General features: G+C 38.5%; 1 protein-coding gene across 1 annotated transcript in view; it reads left to right on the forward strand.

Annotated features, from left to right (window-relative positions):
* The window catches only part of tmem135 (transmembrane protein 135), a 28,936-nt gene extending 17,470 nt beyond the window's left edge, over nt 1-11,466 (forward strand). Inside the window, exons 10-15 of the mRNA XM_061739215.1 lie at nt 2,841-3,008; nt 4,037-4,100; nt 4,221-4,297; nt 6,498-6,596; nt 6,688-6,755; nt 11,019-11,466. Coding sequence (XP_061595199.1) covers nt 2,841-3,008; nt 4,037-4,100; nt 4,221-4,297; nt 6,498-6,596; nt 6,688-6,755; nt 11,019-11,166 — 624 coding nt within the window. The 3' untranslated portion in view covers nt 11,167-11,466. The remainder of the gene's footprint in view (nt 1-2,840; nt 3,009-4,036; nt 4,101-4,220; nt 4,298-6,497; nt 6,597-6,687; nt 6,756-11,018) is intronic.
* The last annotated feature ends 4,146 nt before the right edge of the window (nt 11,467-15,612 follow it).

Below are 15,612 nucleotides of genomic sequence, written 5' to 3' on the forward strand. Positions count from 1 at the left end.
CTCAGGCGGTCAGCACCAGAGTTGTGAGCATACACGTTAATGAATACGAAGGGTATGTCCCTGATGGTCGCTTGGACTACCTGAACCCTGCCCTGCTCCACTTCACACTCAGAAACATTTGTCAGGTTCAGATGTTGTGAGAACCAGACTGCTACACCTGCACTGATGTTAGTGCCGTGACTAAAGAAGAGCTGCCCTCTCCATCTCATCCCCCAGTCTACCTCGTTATCTGAGGTACTATGCGTCTCCTGTAAAAATAAAACATCTATTCGTTTAGTTCTGCTAAGCTCAGCTAACGCTGCCTGCTTATTCTTATCCCTCCCCCCATTCACATTAAGAGTTCCTATTTTAAGACCCTCCATGAGTAAAAGAGAGAGGAAGAAGAACAGAACAGTGAGACCCTTGCAAGAGATTAAAATCACCCTGTGTGCTTCACCCATTTTTTTTTTTACATTTTTAGAGGAGCCTTTCCCCGCTTTTCTTTCCTCAGTTTTGTCAATAACTTTTTCAGTCGAAACATTTTTTGTTTGCTCAGTTCATCACTGGCCTTTTTCTTTAGTTTTAAAACAGAGTTTATGAACCGATCGACATCAGGGAAAAAGTCTGTTAGTTCAACAGACTGTCTGCCATACGTTTCATCCAGGAAGAGATTGATCTCCTGTAGTGAATATAAATTCTGATCATCCTGTGACAATGTGTCTGAAAACTGTGAAAGGGAGTCATCCTCCAACATCTCCTCTTCCTCATTCACAGTGTTGGTCTCATCAGCCTGTCCACTTTGGTTTCCAGCCTCTGTTACCTGAGTGTCAATCCGTCTTTCTTCTGCCTCTTCACTGCCTTCATCTACCTCTGCATGCTTCTCTGCATCATCAGACCGACTGCCCTTCCCCTCACGACTGTCCTGCACCGTGGTCTCATCATGCACCTCACTACAGTGCGGGGCGCTGGTCCCCTCTGTCTCAGCCTCAGGCTGCACGGCCCGCGGGGGCTCGATGACAGCGCTACCTGCAGCCTGGGGTTCACCTGCAGCCTGTTGCTGCTCACCTGCAGCCCGTTGCTGCTCACCTGCAGCCCGGGGTTCACCTGCAACCTGGGTTTCACCCGCAGCCCGCTGCCGCTCACCCGCACCGCTGCCCGCAGCAGCCCGCTCCTTGTGCGGGCATGCTGAGCGTTTATGACCGACATCACCGCACTCAAAACATTTCATACTGCCCGAGCTCGCATAAACAGTATAAAAACCATTTTCATGTTTCACTTTGAAGGAAACCTCCAAGTTCTGAGCAGGATCGTTCAGAAACATGAACGCCTGTCTCCGCAGAGACTGGACGTGCTGCAGCTTGGCGTCTTTACAGCCGAGCCGAACTGTCTTAAACCCGCTGGCGAACTTCCCAAAACGGACCAGCTCTTTCTCCAGTAGTTCATTGGGGATAAAGGGGGGCACGCCCGACACAGTGACCCGTGCAGATGGAACAAACAGCGGTGACACAGCCACGTACAGATCATCCAGCACCACGCCCTTCCCGACCAACTCATGAACCAGGCGCTCCTCGCGGAGAAACGCCACCACGGCCTTATTCATCCTGGAGCCGTACGTGATGTTCTCATGACCCACCTGTTCTCCCACAGCCAGGAGAACCCTCTCCACGGTGTAGTGTGGAGCAGCCACCACCCTGACACCATGCCTGATGGACGGCGGCGAACCCTCCCCGGGGAGGGACGCCATGCCCGCTAAAACACGATCCTGTACACGTTTTACTTTCAGAATCCACTAATGATGAATTAAAGTCCCCTTACCTACTCGTGAAGAACAGTCTGGAAAGTTGAAAAAGTCAAAAAAGCACCATTTCACCATCCAACACTCACTCCGTGTCTCCGCACGCTCTACAGCCGCTCACACACCTCAGACTCCCAGCATGCAGTGCGAAAGACAGAAAGAAAGAAAGAAAGAAAGAAAGAAAGAAATGAGCCTGAAAGAAAGAAAGAAAGAAAGAAAGAAAGAAAGAAATGAGAAAGAAAGAAAGAAAGAAAGAAAGAAAGAAAGAAAGAAAGAAAGAAAGAAAGAAAGAAAGAAAGAAAGAAAGAAAGAAAGAAAGAAAGAAAGAAAGAAAGAAAGAAAGAAAGAAAGAAAGAAAGAAAGAAAGAAAGAAAGAAAGAAAGAAAGAAAGAAATGAGCCTGAAAGAAAGAAAGAAAGAAATGAGCCAGAAAGAAAGAAAGAAAGGAAAAAAGGAAAGAAATGAGCCAGAAAGAAAGAAGGAAAGAAAGAAAGAAAGAAAGAAAGAAAGAAAGAAAGAGAAAGAAAGAAAGAAAGAAATGAGCCTGAAAGAAAGAAAGAAAGAGAAAGAAAGAAAGAAAGAAAGAAAGAAAGAAATGAGCCTGAAAGAAAGAAAGAAAGAAAGAAAGAAAGAAAGAAAGAAAGAAAGAAAGAAAGAAAGAAAGAAAGAAATGAGCCTGAAAGAAAGAAAGAAAGAAAGAAAGAAAGAAAGAAAGAAAGAAAGAAAGAAATGAGCCTGAAAGAAAGAAAGAAAGAAAGAAAGAAAGAAAGAAATGAGAAAGAAAGAAAGAAAGAAAGAAAGAAAGAAAGAAAGAAATGAGCCTGAAAGAAAGAAAGAAAGAAAGAAAGAAATGAGAAAGAAAGAAAGAAAGAAAGAAAGAAAGAAAGAAAGAAAGAAATATTCCCGTTGATGACACTTTTTGTATTTGCATTTTTTTATCATCATTTTTATCGTTATTGGGATAAATGCCAGAAATGATCGTGATACATTTTTTATTCCATACCGCCCATCCCTAGTAGCTGCTGGGTTGATTTTAACCCCGATCCGTCTCTTCCTCGGCGCTGCAGGGCTTCGTCCGGATGTTCAGCATCGGCTATCTCATCCAGTGTTGCATCAAAGTTCCCTCGGCCTTCAGGCAGATGTTTTCCAAACCCTCGCGACTCCCGTCCATCTTCTACAACAAAGAGAACTTCCAGCTCGGGGTGTTTCTCGGCTCCTTCGTCAGTATTTATAAGGTGCGTTCATGTTCTTCTTCCTATAACCCATTCTTTGCTGTTTGCTTTTACTGATCTGGTTTTTTTTTGTGATCAACTGTTTTTTATTATTTATTTAGTTGATGCATACAATTAAATCGAACAATTATTTCATTTTCATTTTATTCTTTATTTCATTCAAAAAATAAAACAAACAATTCAATACAAATACAAATGTTCAATTGTGAATGAAAAGGGAGCAGAAAGAAGAAGAATCTTATCTAATCTGCCCCTTTTTCCAAGAAATAAATTCACAAATAACAAAAAAAAATTAAAAAAACAAATAAGTAAATAAAAAAATAAAATAAAAATACCGCCGTCTATAGGTATGTCAACAAGACAACAATAACACAAGAACGGGATAAAACAAGCAAGACAAGAAAAAAGAAATTGATAAATGTTCAGTCAATATTCCGTTTATTCAGTTTTTCAATGGCCTGTGTCCATATTTTTAATATCCTGGTCCCGCACCATGAATTCTTGCCACTGAAAGATCCATACAGGACTGTCTCAGAAAATTTGAATATTGTAATAAAGTTCTTTATTTTCTGTAATGCAATTAAAAAAAAAAACTAAAATGTCATACATTCTGGATTCATTACAAATCAACTGAATTTCAATTTTTTAATTTTTTGAGATAGGATATTTGAGTTTTCCTAAGCTGTAAACCATGATCAGCAATATTAAAATAATAAAAGGCTTGCAATATTTCAGTTGATTTGTAATGAATCCAGAATGTATGACATTTTTGTTTTTTTTTATTGCATCACAGATAATAAAGAACTTTATCACAATATTCTAATTTTCTGAGACAGTCCTGTATGTAAAATATCCATAAACAGATTAAACCAGTAACATGTTGGTAGATCGTGTGGTGGTTTCCATCCAAGAGCAGGCATCTTTTTAGCAGCTGTTAATCCTGCCAGCTAAACAACTGATCTGTTTATTTTATTTTATTTTATACCTTTTTAATACCATTTAATACCTTTTTTTTCTTTTCTTTTGCGTAGGGAACAAGCTGCTTGTTGCGGTGGATGCGTAACATTGACGACGAACTCCATGCGTTGATAGCAGGTAAGACGGGATGACGTAAAATAAAGTTCCTGTTGAGCAATTTGTTTTTGTAGTTTCTTACTTCTGTATTTTGATTTTTTTTAACTTTTTGTTTCCTTCCTGTGTCCTTGGTTCCTCAAGGCTTCCTGGCCGGCGTCTCCATGTTCTTCTACAAAAGCACCACTATCACCATGTATCTCTTCTCCAAGCTGGTGGAGGTAAAGCCGTCTAGAAAGTCTATTCTATGTTATTTTGTACTATTTTATTTCATACTTATTCTACTTTTTTTTTATTTAAAAATTGTGAAGGAAAACATCACTCCGTGCTGCTTTAGTTTCGTTGTATGCCTCGTATAATGACAATACAAGTCTAAAACAAAAGTCTAAAGTCTACGTCTGAAACAGTCACATGTTGCAGGAAATAAATTGTTATTGATCAAAGTGGCGAGAAAATAAACACGACCAAATGTCAGGGACAAAAAAACCTTAGTGAATCTAATAAATACAATTCCCCTCTCACTGATAAACTTCATAAATAAATATTAATGTGAAGCTTCAACATGTTTTAAAACCAAACATATGAACCAGTTCATCATCTCTAGTGTTGTTTCTGTCAGCCTGTTTCAGTTTTAGTTTTAGTCTTTGGTCCAGCTATCATTTTAGTTTTTATTAGTTTTAGTTACTTTGATTCTCCTTTTAGTCGTGTCAAGTTTCAGTCGACTAAAAGTCTGAGCTTTTTAGTCAAAATTGTCCAGGACCATTTTAGTCCAAGATTGTATTTAGTCAGAATTGTCCATTTTAGTCTATTTTTAGTCAAAGATTGTATTTAGCCAAACCCATTTTACAATTCAAACAAGGTTATCTTATTATTATATTATTGTTACTTTATAGACTCAAGAATACGTTCATTCCAGATACAGAAGACTCTAATTTGAGTTTACAACATATTTATTTCTCCGCATTTCTCTGCGTCTTTTTTTGTTTGAGTTGTAAAATGGGTTTGGCTAAACACAATCTTTGACTAAAATAAGACTAAAAAGCTCAGACTTTTAGTCGACTGAAACTTGACACGACTAAAAGGAAAATGAACAAACAAGGTTATCTTTTTTTTTTATTGTTATGTTATTGTTACCTTATAGACTCGAGTTAGAGGCTGATGCCGTTAACGCAGAGCTCTAGTTAACGTCAATTAAAAACAAACGTACATAGAGAAACGCGGGATCTGCTCTGGGGGGGAGAAGAAGAAGATCCATCTTTGGATACACTTTCCTACATAGACGTGGAAAAGAAAACCCAATGTGTCGTGGAAAAAGAAAAAGACGGGGAGAAATGCAGAAAAATAAATATATTGTAAACTCAAATTAGAGTCTTCTGTATCTGGAATGAATGTATTCTTGAGTCTATAAGGTAACAATAATATAATAATAAAAAAAAAGATAACCTTGTTTGTTCACAAGTTTCAGTCGACTAAAAGTCTGAGCATTTTAGTCTTATTTTAGTCAATATTTGTCCATTTTAGTCTCGTTTTAGTCAAAGATTGTATTTAGCCAAACCAATTTTACAATTCAAACAAAAAAAGACAGGGAGAAATGCAGAGAAATAAATATGTTGTAAACTCAAATTAGAGTCTTCTGTATCTGGAATGAATGTATTCTTGAGTCTATAAGGTAAAAATAATAGAATAATAAGATAACCTTGTTTGAATTGTAAAATGGCTTTGGATAAATACAATCTTTGACTAAAACCAGACTAAAATGGACAATTCTGACTAAAATAAGACTAAAAAGCTCAGACTTTAAGTCGACTGAAACTTGAGAATGAACGTGACTAAAACTAATAAAAACTAAAATGATAGCTGGACCCAAAGACCAGACTAAAACTAAAATGGAAACAGACAAAAACAACACTAGTTGATGACGATATTTAGTCATAATTTTCTTTGACGAAAGCAACTTTAGTCTGGAGGCGTTGAACGTCAGGAGTTGGATCTTCAACCTCTGCCACAATAAAACAGGAAACGACCAGTCTGGGTCTGTCCAGTCCTGGGAGAGAGGGTTTGAATCTGGACTTGTTTGACCTTCCAGGTCCAGGAGGTCGTTGTTTCTCGGCCTCAGTGCTGGAGAACTTGTTTTCATGAACCATTCAGTATATTTCACAAGGACTCGCTCATACAGACTCAGTATGAACTCGGTCATGTGACCGCGACACATGGAACACGTGTTTCAGTAGATTCAGTAATATAATGTGACTCTTCAGAAGCTTCCTCTCAGAAGGTTCTGCATTTAAATCCGTTCTAAACAGCTAAACGCTAATGGTTATGGACGTTAGTGGCCTCGTTGATCAGACGAGTGAGTGAGTGAATGTTTTTCTGCTTATCTGCCGGTCCTCTGATCATTAACAGCATGATCTCTGTGTTTAGACCATGTACTTTAAAGGCATCGAGGCCGGCCGGTTCCCGTACTTCCCCCACGCAGACACCGTCATCTACGCCATCTCCACCGCCATCTGCTTCCAGGCCGTGAGTAGCAGCCGCAGGCTGGTTTTACTGGTTTTACTGGTTTAACTGGTGTAACTGGTGCAGGACGCCGCTGACTCCCTGTTCTCCACAGGCGGTGATGGAGGTGCAGAACCTCCGGCCTTCCTACTGGAAGTTCCTTCTGCGTCTGACCAAGGGCAGGTAGGAGGCCGCGCCGTCAAGTCCTTAAACTATGATCTGGTGGAGAACTGGTCCAGACCAGACCAGCGAAGGGCGACTTGTTCACTTTAGAGAGACACGGTGCATGATGATAATAACATTCTGTAAAGATTGCGTAAGGGAAGAAGTGGTTTAGTTAAGCCGGGCAGACACTGTGCGATTGTCGGTTCGTTTTGAACCGATTTTCCAGTCGTGCGACTATTTTTTTGGATCGAGCCGGATTTCGACCCAATCGTTGGTCGTGCCTCGTGCAGTATACGTGGGGTAACGACGAGAGATTAACACCTCACGACGAGAGATTAACACCTCACAACGAGCTCCCGATCACAAATCGTGAGGTCGCAAGAAAATCAGGAGTGTTTGAAATCCTGGTCGCTCCTCGTGAAGGAATCGCACAGTTGAAGCAGCTACGACCCGATTTGTCTCATTCTTTCACAGAGAGCATGCGCAATCTCTGATGTCACGTCAAAAACTATTATTTGTAGTTTTAAGTGTTGCAAATTCACATTACAAATAATGTTTTAATAGCAGAAAAAAAAAGACCGTATTTCCCACGTCTGTCCAGCCAATTCTTGTCCAATCACAACGTTGTCTAATCTTTTTTCATTTATCGCCACACAGAATGGCACAAATTGCTAAAGGCTGATTTATGGTTCCGCGTTACACCAACGCAGAGCCTACGGCGCAGGGTACGCGGCGACGCGAAGCAGTTACGCCGTCGATTTAACGCGGAACCATAATTCAGGCTTAAGGCAGCGCATTTGTTTTTGCTGAGCATCTTCAGTGTCTCCCACTTCTGGGTTCCTCCTCTTCCACTTCTTTTTGACGTTGCAGTTCCAGTAACAGAAGTCCGACGTGAGGATTATGATCGTATAGTGTGAGCAGACGGAGCATCAGAGCATCGGGACGTACAGTGTGAGACTCGTGGGCTGTGAACTTTTGAACTCAGCGATGTAGTCGTGCAGTTTGAGATGGGGCTGAATCAAATGATTTAAAATATCGCACAGTGTATGCCCAGCTTTAGGCAAGGCAAGTTTATTTGTATAGCACAATTCAACACAAGGTAATTCAAAGTGCTTTACATCAACACTAAAAGCAGCAAGACATAATTAAACAGTAAATAACAAAATAAGAAAAGAGATAAAATAATAAAAAGCACAAGTTGTTAAAAAGTAAGGACAGTAGAGTACAGCAGGTACATCTCATTCTTACAATGGCAAGAATTACGTTTCTATAAGTTCAAAACGTACAAAGAACCGGGTCAAATACAGTATTACAAAAGTAATCTGTAACAATTTGTGCGGTGAATTAAACCAAGTTGACAATTCTACATCACAATGCCTGCATTCAGGTCTTATCTATAACTTTGCACGGTTTTCAAAAATCACAAGTATTTAATTTAAGAGTACCCTTAAATTTATTTATTTATTTATTTCAGATCTCCATCAGTTGCTGCCTCAGCAGCAACTATTCTTCCTGGGGTCCAACAGTACAAATACTGTATACATTTCTATAAAACTTTTACAGTACAATATAAAATGTTAGTTAAACAGAATAAAACAAAGTAGATAACAAGTACAAAGAACAACAACTAAAAAGAAAAACAAGACAAAAAAAACAAAAACAAATAAAAACTAAAGATAATAATAAGCAGAAAACAATGAAAAAAAGAAAATGAATTTTCCTAAATGAAAAAAACAAAAATGAAAAAAACAAAAAAAACAAAAACAAATAACAAACAAAAACAGATAGCTTAAAGATAAATCCAAGTACAACTAAAGATAAATAAGTTCATACTAAATGAGACAAATACAAAAACAAAGAAACGTATTTCAATAGAAGAAAATTTAAAAATAGTGAAAATAACCGGAAACGTCACAAAACTTCAGCCAAATAAAATACTAAGAATTGAAATTAAATGCAGAACAAGAAAATATGTTTATTTATATAACACCTAACTCAATTAAATCAAAAAGCTAAAACCATTAGACACAATCTAAAACAACCAGTTTAACCCTTAAATAACAAATAAAATAATAAGAAAAGAGGTAAAATAATAAAAAGCACAAGTTGTTGAAAAGTAAGAGCAGTAGAGTACAGCAGGTAAGTATTTAATTTAGGAGTACACTTCAGTAAACGGTAATGTTTTTAGGCATGTAGCCCATTTCCACCAAACTGGTTCCAGAACCAGCCCTGGAACCGGTTTGGTGGTAAAGGGCTATTATTGATCAGAGTGGTGAAATTCCCGGCCTTGGATTAGATTTTTATGAGTTGCAGTGAGGACTGGCCCACAGTCTGATTAGATTAGATTCAACTTTATTGTCGTTGCACAGAGACACGTACTGAGACGACGAGATGCAGTTAGTATCAAACCAGAAGTGCAAAGAAGCAGAAAGTGCGGAATGTACAGTCTTATAAATAATGAGCTACAGTGTGTGCAAAGTGAGCAGCAGTTTTGTAAACTGTGACAAACTATTAAAGGATATTATATACAGTATGAAAGATAAGTACAATACAGTAAAGTAGTAAATTATGCTCTGACTATGAACATGAGAATATCCAGTATAAATCAGTATAAATTCTCCACTGGTCTGGCTTCAGGACCCTCCACCCCCCTTAATGACAAACCGCAACCCAAATCAAGGAAACTTATTGAATGAAAAGATCATCCAGTTTGAATCAGAGATAGTAGAATAGAATATCACAGAAAAATAAGTTTATTGGTGAACCAAAATTACTTGAAGTGGTGATAATAGAGGGAAATCTTCCCTTTGATTCTCAATTAGCTGCATTTTAATTAAATCGAAAACACTTTACTTCAGTAACTTCAGCCTTTTTTAAGGCAAGACAAGTTTATTTGTAAAGCACAATTCAACAAAAGGTAATTCAAAGTGTTTTACATCAACATTAAAAGCAGCAAGACACAATTAAACAGCAACAAGTCAATTAAAAGGAAAATAGAAATAAGAAATAATACAATGAAATAGAATTCAATAAATAACAAATGACAAGAAAGGAGGTAAAATAATAAAAAGCACAAGTTGTTAAAAAATAAGGGCAGTAGAGTACAGCAGATAAGTATTTAATTTAGGAGTACACTTCAGTAAACGGTAATGTTTTTTGCCCTGATTTAAAGGAGCTGAAAGTTATACAGAATAACTGAACGCCTTTCTTGGTTCTTGTTTGTGCAACAGACTCAACATGCACAAACATGAAATAAAACAGTGCAACCACTGAGCAGGAGTTTCAAAAAGAACTCAAAATGTATAGTTTTAGCTGAATAACCACTCACTGAACCTCTAAAAATGTCCTATTAAAATTATCTATTCACTTATTCAAGTATTAATCATAAGGACTAAAAAATGTATCACGATAATTTCTGGCATTTATCCCCATAACGATAAAAATGACGATTAAAAAAAATACCAATTCAACTCCACCTTTGTAACTATAAATCTATCACCACATTCAGTCTTTGGAGCCAAATCACTGCTGTAAAAGATACTAAATACTACTAAACTACACCAATTAAATTGAACTAATAAAAACCAATTAAATTAGTACACCTGTACTGCAAAACTGAATGAAACAAGTTTGAAATGTAAGAACAGACTCAACATTTATTCAAACTGTACGGCTGAAACAGTGGGATAACAGTGCAAACAGCAAAAGTACCATTGTCCTTCAAGTTTTCTTAGCTTATAAAATCACAAAGTAGAAAAAAGATACAACCTGATAAATAAAGAAACGGGACAAATAAATAAAAGCCATCCTTTGCCCTCACTGTTTTTTTTGCAGACTCTGCACATAATAGATGATGTTTGCTCCTCGTCTCTCTTTTTAAATCCAAACCAGTTCCAGATAACGGAGCTGGAGCCTCGTTTAACAACGAGCTCCTCGCTCTCAGATCCGCCTTCCGCCATGTTTGTTAAGGCTGATTTATGGTTCTGCGTTAAATCGCAGCGTACCCTACACCGTAGGCTCTGCGTCGATTTAACACAGAACCATAAATCAGCTTTACACAAAAACATCATCAACGGGAATTTATCGTTTTCACCGCGAGATGAGAAATTCTTACCGTGGGGAATTTTTTTGACGGTTTATCGTGAACGGTAAAATATCGCCCATTCCTAATATATGTGTATGTGTATGTATATGTCGGCCCCTCTCAAATATTTGTTCTCCTGCATGGCCCTGATTCTCTTCCGTATTGGTCTGAGTTTGACCTTGCCTCTGTTTCTCCAGGTTTGCTCTGATGAACCGGGAGCTGCTGGACGTGTTTGGAACTCAGGCCTCCAGGGACTTTAAAGGCTTCGTGCCCAAACTGGACCCCCGTTTCACCTCAGTGCTCCGAGCGACGCTCCCCCCGGGGGGAGACGTCCCGCTGGGCTAGCTCGGCCTCCCAGGGGGCTCTGCGGTTCCCTCAGGTGGAGACGCACGGCCGGGCGGGCGGTCCCCGAGCGTCTTCACAGGTGTAGCTGCTCAGAAAGCCTGTGCCTGTTAGGGGAGGTGGATGTCACAAAAACCTCAAATCTATCCAGCGGACCGCGGAGATGCACCAGCCCACTCGCTGGAAAAGACTGACAAATTCCTGGTAACTTGTAAACAATGTAGATTAATGTATAATTTAAATCAAAGAAAATCTTTATTAAAATTTTAAAAGATGGATCACGCCTCGTAAAATCTGGAAAAATGTCAAAAGGAGTATAAATACACTTTTTTTTTTTTTTTCCTGTGATCTTGTATCGTCTCCCTGGACGGATGTGTCGGTACGAGCTTCTTATGGCGCTTTTACACCAGAACCTACTCAGCCCGACTCCACTCGCCTCGCCCTCGTTTCTTTTTAGACGTATTTGATTGTGTCTAAACCAGGGGTCGGCAACCTGCGGCTCTTTAGCGCCGCCCTAGTGGCTCCTGGAGCTTTTTCAAAAATGTTTGACCTTTTTTTTCTTCCCTTTTTCTCTCCTTTTTTTCCCTTTTTTTCCCCTTTTTTTCTTCTGTTTTTCCTTTTTTCTTTCCTGTTTTTCTCTTTTTTTCCTTTGTTTCTTCTTTTTCCCTTTTTTTTCCTTTTTTCCTCTTTCTTCCTTTTTCCTTTCCTTTTTTCTTTAATCTCGACATTTCAACTTTTTTCTCAAAATTTTGACTTTTCTTGAAATTTCAACATTAATCTCGGCATTTCGACTTTTTTCTCGACATTTCAACTTTTTTTTCGAGATTGTACTTCAACATTAATCTCGGCATTTCGACTTTTTTTCTTGAAATTTGGACTTTTTCTCGACATTTCGACTTTTTTCTCGAAGTGCATAATGAAAAAAAATTAATCTTCCCCCAGTTCTAACTAATAATGAAAAATGCAACATGTGTTGCCTTCATTCTAAGGCTGATACAAGACTTAATGTTTTGCGGCTCCAGACATGTATGTTTTTTGTGTTTTTGATCCAATATGGCTCTTTCAACATTTTGGGTTGCCGACCCCTGATCTAAAGGAAGAAGACAACAACACTAAAGATGTAGAACCTGGAGGAGATGATAGATGTGCTGCTGGGTCTGTGGCTTGTGTTCGATACCAAGTTAAAAAGTGAGAGAGAGAGAAGCTTCAAGCGCTTTTTAATCTTTTTTAGTTTGTCTCGGCGCTGCTGAAAAGTCAGCTGGAGCCGTGAGCAGCTATGAAGTGACAGAGCTCCTGGTAGATCTGGTCGTTCCTTATCTCCCGTCTAGATCCCTTTTTAATTCTCTCCTCAGCACCAGGTTTATGAACATCTGCACCTCAGAGTTGGATCACCAAACAGACTTCTGCTGCCGTTGCTGCTGGAATAAAATGAACAAGAATCTCTTTCTCTGATGTCACATCCTGACTCAGACGTCTGACTCCAACCCCTGGGTTTTTTTTACGGACTTCCTCAATGAGTCGCTCCTCGACTTGGTCCATGTTGATAATGAGTGCGTTTACATGGGAAGTTTAATTCAGAATTAAAATTAAATCCCATTTAAAATGAGTAAAAATTACCATGTAAACACCTAATTCTGAATGAAAATGGCCATTCTGAGTTAAACTTAATTCCGAAGTAAGTGGCTGGTTTATTCCGATTTTAAATCCGAAAAGAATAATTCTGCCATCATATATCCACTCATTCCTCTTTAAAATAATTCCGGTCTTTCTTTCTGCTCGTTCTCTCGCCCGTCTGTCTCCATGATGCTTATATTCCGTGCTGGGCTGGTTTTTGAAACAAAGTTTCAAGATGCAGCAGCAGTAAACGCTGGTCAAGAGCAGAGACCATTTATTTTATAAATAGCTTGGAGGACCTGGAAATAATTAAAAGAACAGATGGCAGGAAACATAGAAATTGTGAGCTTTTCAAAGTTGTAGCAGCTAAGTTTGTTTTTCTTCCGGTAGTTTAACTTCCGGTCCCCCCCCTATCCAATCAGAACCTTCCCAACCCCCAGACCTTAAGGGGAATTGGATAAAGTCGATCAAACGTGTTTTCCATGTAAACCTCAATTCGGAATTACTATTTCCATGTAAACTCCAAGGAAAATAGTTCAATTCTGAATAATTACCGTATTGTCCCGATTATAAGACGACCCCCTCTTTTTCAAGACTCAAGTTTGAAGAAAGACTTTTTAAACACCAAATTCAATTTTTATACAGAAAATAATTACAGTACGTCTGAAACAAATGATTATAACAATATATTCGAGAGAAAAAGCATGTTATTTTGACTATTTGAAAACATTACCTTGAAGTTTGCATCATAACTTCTCCTCAGCTGCCGGTTTACCTGCCGAACTTCCACCCTCTTTTCTCCAGATTGTTGCTACGTTTCTCCACTTTCTGTTATCTCTTCTCTTATTTTCTTCTCTTTTCTTTCTTATACTATTTTTTATTTTTATTCTTCGTGACAGGAGTTCGCTTTGGCCTGGGGAATTAATTCAGCATTCGCTTTAAAGATATCTGGCGCCATCTAGCGGTGTGAATGGGTATAACGTCTAGACCCCGAATGTAAGACGACCCCCACTTTTTCAGTCTTATTTCAATGCAAAAAACACCGTCTTATATTCAGGCCAATACGGTAATTCCGAATTAAAAAACACTGTGTAACCGTGGCCAATGTTCTGTCCGTGTACAACAACAAGATGTTTAAAAATGGCGGGGATGGTGCAGTCTGGAACCGGAAATGCGTTGCTACCAAACAAACCAATCCCAGCACAAAACCGGGGAGAGTCAAGTCCAGTCGGGCTGAGTGGGTGCTCGTGTAACAGCCATTATGCAACCTGAGAATAACTTCACGGAGGTCCGAGCCCTCGTCCGAGCCTATCAGAGCGCTAAACTATCAGCGACGTTTCAATCACACTCCCACTCCAGAAACTTTCCAACGCAAACAGAAAAACGTTGCTCCACCTGGAAGTTGAGTAAATGTTCAGTCAACAACCAGCTAAAACAAACAGATAATAACGTCCAGGACTCTGAGTTTATGTAGTTTCTTGCCATTTGACTGCAGGATGTCACGCTTTTAATCCACTTTGTTATTCCTAATCAGAAATCAAACACCAGTCATGAATGTTCTGAATGATGCGTGTGATTTTATTTTCCTACCACGTTGGTTTACACTTGGGATGAGGTGATTACGCAACACTAAGGTTTAGCTGTTTTAATCAGTCAGAATATACCACATTCCTTTATTTTTTCTCTTCTTTTTCAAATTATAGCTTTTAATTTTGTGAAAAACTTTTCAGTTTGTTGTATCGGAACCTATTTTTTTGTTTTACCTCTGTTCAATTCACGGCCGGCAACATAGACTGAAATAAAATCTGGACAAACTCACCTTGACATCCGGCTGGGGTTCATGAAGTCTTTTGAGGAGTGTTTGGATGAAGAGAGATAGATAGATAGATAGATAGATAGATAGATAGATAGATAGACCTTTATTTAATGAATAAGAGGATCCAGTGGTGGTAAAAGCCGACTGGATGAAGGTACAGACCTTGTTCAAGGATGAATATCTTGTTTTCAGAAACACACTGATCAAAAGTGCTCAATCTAATGAAATAATGTGAAAAAAATCCATATTTTGTTTTGGTGTAGAGCAGGAGTCGGCAACCCGCGGATCTAGAGCCGCATGCGGCTCTTTAGCGCTGCCCTAGTGGCTCCTGGAGCTTTTTCAAAAATGTTTGACCTTTTTTTTATCCTTTTTTTTTCTCTTTTTCTTTTTTTTCTTCTTTTTTTTCTTTTTTTCTCTTTTTTTCTTCCTTTTTTTCTCTTTTTTTCTTCATTTTACCTTTCCTTTTTAATCTCGACATTTCGACTTTTTTCTCGAAATTTTGACTTTTCTCGACATTTCGGCTTTTTTCTCTCGACATTTCGAGTTTTTTCCTCTACATTTCGACTTTTTTCTCGAGATTGTACTTCAACATTAATCTCGACATTTCAACTTTTTTCTCAACATTTCGACTTTTTTCTTGACATTTCGACTTATTTTCTCAAAATTGTGACTATTTCCTCGACATTTCAATTTTTTTCTCAACATTTCGACTTTTTTCTCGACATTTCGACTTTTTTCTCGAAATTTTGACTGTTTTCTCGACATTTCGGCTTTTTTCTCAACATTTCGCCTTTTTCTCAACATTTCGACTTTTTTCTCGACATTTCGACTTTTCTCTCGACATTTCGACTTTTTTCTCGAGATTGTATTTCAACATTAATCTCGACATTTCAACTTTTTTCTCGACATTTCGACTTTTTTCTCGACATTTCGACTTTTTTCTCGACATTTCGACTTTTTTCTTGACATTTGCCTTCATTCTAAGTCTTATACAAGGCTTTTCATTTTTTGCGGCTCCA

The sequence above is a fragment of the Cololabis saira genome, chromosome 14 (genome assembly GCF_033807715.1).
Source record: "Cololabis saira isolate AMF1-May2022 chromosome 14, fColSai1.1, whole genome shotgun sequence".
Taxonomy (NCBI): Eukaryota; Metazoa; Chordata; class Actinopteri; order Beloniformes; family Belonidae; genus Cololabis; species Cololabis saira.